The sequence below is a fragment of the Cherax quadricarinatus genome, chromosome 42 (assembly GCF_038502225.1).
Source record: "Cherax quadricarinatus isolate ZL_2023a chromosome 42, ASM3850222v1, whole genome shotgun sequence".
Classification (NCBI taxonomy): Eukaryota; Metazoa; Arthropoda; class Malacostraca; order Decapoda; family Parastacidae; genus Cherax; species Cherax quadricarinatus.
The window spans coordinates 8,122,572-8,130,009 of record NC_091333.1 but is presented as its reverse complement, the minus strand read 5'-3'; the positions used below and the strand labels follow the sequence as shown (position 1 = coordinate 8,130,009).

At 48.4% G+C, this 7,438-nt stretch overlaps 1 protein-coding gene across 1 annotated transcript; it reads right to left on the bottom strand.

The window, feature by feature from the left end:
• Positions 1-3,425: 3,425 nt before the first annotated feature.
• On the bottom strand, positions 3,426-6,816 carry LOC138853862 (uncharacterized). Its single transcript, XM_070093247.1, has one exon. It carries the CDS (start codon positions 6,787-6,789, stop codon positions 3,640-3,642), a length of 3,150 nt encoding a protein of 1,049 aa, XP_069949348.1. The 5' UTR covers positions 6,790-6,816; the 3' UTR covers positions 3,426-3,639.
• Between the last annotated feature and the right edge of the window lie 622 nt (positions 6,817-7,438).

Here is a 7,438-nt window from a genome sequence, read left to right as displayed (position 1 = left end):
GGTGGTCAGTCCCTCAGTCTGGAGAAGAGCATTGTTCCGTTGTCTGAAACAATATGAAGTTGAAGTGACAGAATGGAGCCTTTATATAGGTTGGATAAATACATGAGTGAGAGGGGTTGGATCTGATTGGGACTTGCAAATGAGTAGATAGAATTATCAGAGATTATTTCTTGGGTAGCATTAAAATTGGGTTGGGCAAATGTTTTGTTAGTGGGATAGATTGTAAAGGACCTGCCTAGTATGGGCCAACAGGCCCGCTGCAGTGATCCTCCTTTCTTATGGTCTTATGTTATGTTCTTCCTGACAGAGCCACATTCCAGACACTGACCTTCCAGACAGAGCTACATTCCAGACACAGACCTTCCTGACAGAGCTACATTCCAGACACTGACCTTCCTGACAGCCACATTCCAGACACTGACCTTCCTGACAGAGCCACATTCCAGACACTGACCTTCCTGACAGAGCCACAATCCAGACACTGACCTTCCTGACAGAGCCATATTGCAGACACTGACCTTCCTGACAGAGCTACATTCCAGACACTGACCTTCCTGACAGCTACATTCCAGACACTGACCTTCCTGACAGAGCTACATTCTAGACACTGACCTTCCTGACAGAGCTACATTCCAGACACTGACCTTCCTGACAGAGCCACATTCCAGACACTGACCTTCCTGACAGAGCCACATTCCATACACTGACCTTCCTGACAGAACTACATTCCAGGCACTGACCTTCCTGACAGAGCCACATTACAGACACTGACCTTCCTGACAGAGCTGCATTCCAGACACTGACCTTCCTGGCAGAGCTACATTCCAGACACTGACCTTCCTGGTAGAGCCACATTCCAGACACTGACCTTCGTGACAGAGCCACATTCCATACACTGACCTTCCTGATAGAGCCACATTCCATACACTGACCTTCCTGACAGAGCCACATTCCATACACTGACCTTCCTGACAGAACTACATTCCAGACACTGACCTTCCTGACAGAGCCACATTCCAGACACTGACCTTCCTGACAGAGCTGCATTCCAGACACTGACCTTCCTGACAGAGGTACATTCCAGACACTGACCTTCCTGACAGAGGTACATTCCAGACATTGACCTGCCTGACAGAGGTACATTCCAGACACTGACCTTCCTGACAGAGGTACATTCCAGACACTGACCTTCCTGACGGAGGTACATTCCAGACACTGACCTTCCTGACAGAGGTACATTCCAGACACTGACCTTCCTGACGGAGCTACATTCCAGGCACTGACCTTCCTGACAGAGCTACATTCCAGACACTGACCTTCCTGACAGAGCTACATTCCAGGCACTGACCTTCCTGACGGAGGTACATTCCAGACACTGACCTTCCTGACAGAGCTACATTCCATACACTGACCTTCCTGACAGAGCCACATTCCAGACACTGACCTTCCTGACAGAGCCACATTCCAGACACTGACCTTCGTGACAGAGCCACATTCCAGACACTGACCTTCCTGACAGAGCCACATTTCAGACACTGACCTTCGTGACAGAGCCACATTCCATACACTGACCTTCGTGACAGAGCCACATTCCATACACTGACCTTCCTGACAGAGCCACATTCCAGACACTGACCTTCCTGACAGAGCCACATTCCAGACACTGACCTTCCTGACAGAGTCACATTCCATACACTGACCTTCCTGACAGAGCCACATTCCAGACACTGACCTTCCTGACAGAGCCACATTCCAGACACTGACCTTCGTGACAGAGCCACATTCCATACACTGACCTTCCTGACAGAGCTACATTCCATACACTGACCTTCCTGACAGAGCCACATTCCAGACACTGACCTTCCTGACAGAGCCACATTCCAGACACTGACCTTCCTGACAGAGCCACAGAAAGAGAGCATTTAACTCCTCAAGATTGAGATATATGTATAAAGATGCCACTGTATTGCTACCAGGCTTAGCAGGTATTTTTATGATGGATCTTTAGATCCATCATAAAAAATGAACAAATGTTCAGTTTAGCATTTGGAGATGTTTTCAGAAAGCGTCCTGTGAACGTTCAACGGATTTACCCATGAGGAAGGAATGAGGCCTGTGGTTGTTGGCCTGTGTCAGTATAATAGGCATTCCAGACACTGACCTTCCTGACAGAGGTACATTCCAGACACTGACCTTCCTGACAGAGGTACATTCCAGACATTGACCTGCCTGACAGAGGTACATTCCAGACACTGACCTTCCTGACAGAGGTACATTCCAGACACTGACCTTCCTGACGGAGGTACATTCCAGACACTGACCTTCCTGACAGAGGTACATTCCAGACACTGACCTTCCTGACGGAGCTACATTCCAGGCACTGACCTTCCTGACAGAGCTACATTCCAGACACTGACCTTCCTGACAGAGCTACATTCCAGGCACTGACCTTCCTGACGGAGGTACATTCCAGACACTGACCTTCCTGACAGAGCTACATTCCATACACTGACCTTCCTGACAGAGCTACATTCCAGACACTGACCTTCCTGACAGAGCCACATTCCAGACACTGACCTTCGTGACAGAGCCACATTCCAGACACTGACCTTCCTGACAGAGCCACATTTCAGACACTGACCTTCGTGACAGAGCCACATTCCATACACTGACCTTCGTGACAGAGCCACATTCCATACACTGACCTTCCTGACAGAGCCACATTCCAGACACTGACCTTCCTGACAGAGCCACATTCCAGACACTGACCTTCCTGACAGAGCCACATTCCAGACACTGACCTTCCTGACAGAGCCACATTCCAGACACTGACCTTCCTGACAGAGCCACATTCCAGACACTGACCTTCGTGACAGAGCCACATTCCATACACTGACCTTCCTGACAGAGCTACATTCCATACACTGACCTTCCTGACAGAGCCACATTCCAGACACTGACCTTCCTGACAGAGCCACATTCCAGACACTGACCTTCCTGACAGAGCCACAGAAAGAGAGCATTTAACTCCTCAAGATTGAGATATATGTATAAAGATGCCACTGTATTGCTACCAGGCTTAGCAGGTATTTTTATGATGGATCTTTAGATCCATCATAAAAAATGAACAAATGTTCAGTTTAGCATTTGGAGATGTTTTCAGAAAGCGTCCTGTGAACGTTCAACGGATTTACCCATGAGGAAGGAATGAGGCCTGTGGTTGTTGGCCTGTGTCAGTATAATAGGCATCTGTTGTGTAATTATGCCTGATTTGTCTGTTTATACACCCAGTGTGTTGGTCTCTTAACACAGTTTGTTGCCAGAGTAGTTTGTATGTCGTGAACGTATCTCCTCGTCTTTAACGTCCCTGCAGAGGCGATGCAAGAAATCAGTCCTGACTCTGTGGGTTACACCTTCTGGTTAAATTAAAAATAAAATGCTACCCAGGGATAACAGACACCCTATAGTACTTCCCAGGGTAACACACTGGCCCCAGGGGACATAGGGCCCCAGGGGACCCCTATAATACTTACCAGGGGACCCCTATAATACTTCCCAGGGGTGTCAGAGGCCAGGATGTCAGGTCTAGCAGGGTTCCCAGCGGCCACGTCTAGGTCGGGTTCCCTGGGGCCAGTTACCTTACTTGTAAGGGAAGAAACTTGTCACAATACAGAGAAGAGTGAAGACACCTGCGATGAACGTCACAATAACCAAGATACGGTCCATCTTCTCTTGATGTTCTTCCATCTTCTTACGTTCCTTCTTGTGTTCGATAGTGTGGATTAACATTTTAAGTTTATGAGCGGTAAATTCATCAAGCTGCTGCTCCTCCGTCGTTGCTCCTTGTTCCTTCCTGAGGTCATCAACTTTTACCTTATCAGTTCCTTCTGTCTCGCTGAGGTTATCATCAAGCTTGACCTTCTCACTCTCTCCTTTCTCCCTGAGATCATCAAGCTTGACCTCAGTTCCTTCTTCCTCCCTGAGGTCAAGCTTGACCTCAGTTCCTTCTTCCTCCCTGAGATCATCAAATTTGACCTCAGTTTCGTCTTCTTCCCTGAGACCATCAAGCTTGACCTCATTTTCGTCTTCCTCCTCGAGATTATCTTCCTCTTGTACGTTCACTTTGGGGGTTTCTTCCAGAACTTGCGTTGTTGTCAGAGAGTTGTGTCGGAGATCGTCACTTACAACACTGTGTAAACTCACATATGCCCGTCGCTGGAAGTTAACTGTTTCCGTAAGACTCTTAATGTGATCAGCTTGAATCTCGTTCTCTCTGATGAGACTACTGGCCACTTCGGAAACCTTTTTAAAACGGCGTTTATATTTTGCAGCATTCTTTTCCGTGGGCTTAACCTGACTTTTAAGATGTGTGAGGTTAGCGGCCAGACTCTCACACTCCTCGCTCTTGATAACTAACTGATCCTCAACAAACAACAACTCTTTCTGTAAAGTTACGTAAACATCCAGCAAATCATTATTCAGTTCGCTATCCTGTTCTTTCAGCAGTTGAAGCTCTTCTTCAATCTGAGCACTGTGCTTTTTCTCTGCCTCCAAAGTAGCTTCGAGCTGAACACTCTGCTGCTTCTCTGCCTCCAAGGCAGCTTTGAGCTGAGCACTGTGCTTTTTCTCTGCCTCCTGGTGTAAACTCAGATATTCCCGTCGCTGGAAGTTAACTGTTTCCGTAAGACGCTTAATTTGATTAGCTTGAATCTCGTTCTTTTTGATGAGATTCTTGGCCACTTCAGAAACCTTTTTAAAAGGGCGTTTATATTTCCCAGTATTCAGTTCGCTATTCTGTTCTTTCAGCAGTTGAAGCTCTTCTTCAAGTTGAGCACTGTGCGTTTTCTCTGCCTCCAAGTTAGCTTTGAGTTGAGCACTGTGCTTTTCCTCTGTCTCCAAGGTAGCTTTGAGTTGAGCACTGTGCTTTTCCTCTGTCTCCAAGGTAGCTTTGAGTTGAACACTGTGCTTTTTCTCTGTCTCCAAGGTAGCTTTGAGTTGAGCAGCACTGTGCTTTTCCTCTGTCTCCAAGGTAGCTTTGAGTTGAGCACTGTGCTTTTTCTCTGTCTCCAAGGTAGCTTTGAGTTGAGCACTCTGCTTTTTCTCTGTCTCCAAGGTAGCTTTGAGTTGAGCACTCTGCTTTTTCTCTGTCTCCAAGGTAGCTTTGAGTTGAGCACTCTGCTTTTTCTCTGTCTCCAAGGTAGCTTTGAGTTGAGCACTGTGCTTTTTCTCTGTCTCCAAGGTAGCTTTGAGTTGAGCACTCTGCTTTTTCTCTGCCTCCAAGGTAGCTTTGAGCTGAGCACTCTGCTTTTTCTCTGCCTCCAAGGTAGCTTTGAGCTGAGCACTCTGCTTTTTCTCTGCCTCCAAGGTAGCTTTGAGCTGAGCACTCTGCTTTTTCTCTGCCTCCAAGGTAGCTTTGAGCTGAGCACTCTGCTTCTTCTCTGCCTCCAAGGTACCTTCAATCTCGTCACAGTACTCAAACTCGACTTTCATCACTTTCTCCATCTGTACCCTGAATACTTCCCCTTCGTTAATCTTCAGTGTTGCGGAGTTTAAAGCATCTTCAAGTTGCTCCCTGTACGACTTCTCTACCTTCAAAGTACTCGCCAGCTTTTTACTGTACTCGATCACATCCTCGAGCTGCTGTCGTCCGTCTTTCATAGCGCTCTCCACCAGTACATCTTGGTGTTCGTCGTCCACTGCACCAGCTGGGTGCTCTTCCTCTGTACCACCGAGGTTTTCATCCACTGCACCAGCTGGGTGCTCTTCCTCTGTACCACCGAGGTTTTCATCCACTGCACCAGCTGGGTGCTCTTCCTCTGTACCACCGAGGTTTTCATCCACTGCACCAGCTGGGTGCTCTTCCTCTGTACCACCGAGGTTTTCATCCACTGCACCAGCTGGGTGCTCTTCCTCTGTACCACCGAGGTTTTCATCCACTGCACCAGCTGGGTGCTCTTCCTCTGTACCACCGAGGTTTTCATCCACTGCACCAGCTGGGTGCTCTTCCTCTGTACCACCGAGGTTTTCATCCACTGCACCAGCTGGGTGCTCTTCCTCTGTACCACCGAGGTTTTCATCCACTGCACCAGCTGGGTGCTCTTCCTCTGTACCACCGAGGTTTTCATCCACTGCACCAGCTGGGTGCTGCTCTTCCTCTGTACCACCGAGGTTTTCATCCACTGCACCAGCTGGGTGCTGCTTTTCCTCTGTACCACCGAGGTTATATTCCCAGGAGTCGTCAGTGTCGGTGTTGGAGTAGTCTTCGTCGGAGTCCCAGAAGTCGTCAGTGTCGGTGTCGGAGTAGTCTTCGTCAGTGTCCCAGTAGTCTACGCCTGTGTCGGAGAAGTCTACGTCGGTGTCGGAGTAGTCTTCGTCAGTGTCCCTGAAGTCGTCATATTCCCAGTAGTCTTCGTCAGTGTCCCAGTAGTCTTCGTCGGTATCGGAGTAGTCTACGTCGGTGTCGGAGAATTCATCGTCCATGTAGGTGTATCCGCCAGGGAAGCCCAGGTAACCACGAGGTCGTTCACCACGTCTCTCCACGTCGCCTACATATCCGTGATCCAGACCACCTCCCTGGTGGTCAGGAAGCCCAGGGTCAAGCAGTCCTCCCTGGAGGTGAGGAAGCCCAGGGTCAAACCCTCTCTGGCGGTCACGAAGTTTAAGATTAATGCCCAGGTGGGCAGGTCGCCACCCATCATCTTGGTCAACAACAGTGTCAACACCAGACACAAGTATCGTCACCACAACAATCAAGAAATTTATCAAAAAATTCATTTTCATATAATTCATATTTGATTTTTTTTCTTATTCTTCTGAGAGAGATTTTGAGAGATGATGACGCGAGTGATGGACTGGAGATGGAAGGTTGAAACCTATGTGAAGGCTCGATCCTCCGTAGCTCCGCGTGGATTATTCCTCTTATGAAGGCTCGATCCTCCGTAGCTCCGCGTGGATCATTCCTCTTATGAAGGCTCGATCCTCCGTAGCTCCGCATGGATCATTCCTCTTATGAAGGCTCGATCCTCCGTAGCTCCGCGTGGATCATTCCTCTTATGAAGGCTCGATCCTCCGTAGCTCCGCGTGGATCATTCCTCTTATGAAGGCTCGATCCTCCGTCACCAGCTTCTCCAAGCTAACTTGTCCATCCTGATGAACAGCAGTAATAGACCAGGAGTGCTAAACCCCGAGGGGTCATACAGTGCTTGGGGAATAGAAGACAATCAGATTCGATGCAAGGAAGTGAAGATGAGCTCCACTTCCTTGGACCGAGAGCCATCCACGAACCTCGGGGCACCTGCTTTTAGGGAAAAACTTGCGTGGTACCTGTAGTAGTTGTAGTGTGGTTGTAGTAGTTGTAGTAGTGATTGTAGTTGTTGTAGAGTGGTTGTAGTAGTTGTAGTGTGGTTGTAATAGTTGTAGTGTGGTTGTAGTAGTTGTA

Excerpts from the sequence above, each read along its gene's own strand:
- LOC138853862 (XM_070093247.1), bottom strand. The coding sequence starts at position 6,789 with ATGAATTATATGAAAATGAATTTTTTGATAAATTTCTTGATTGTTGTG.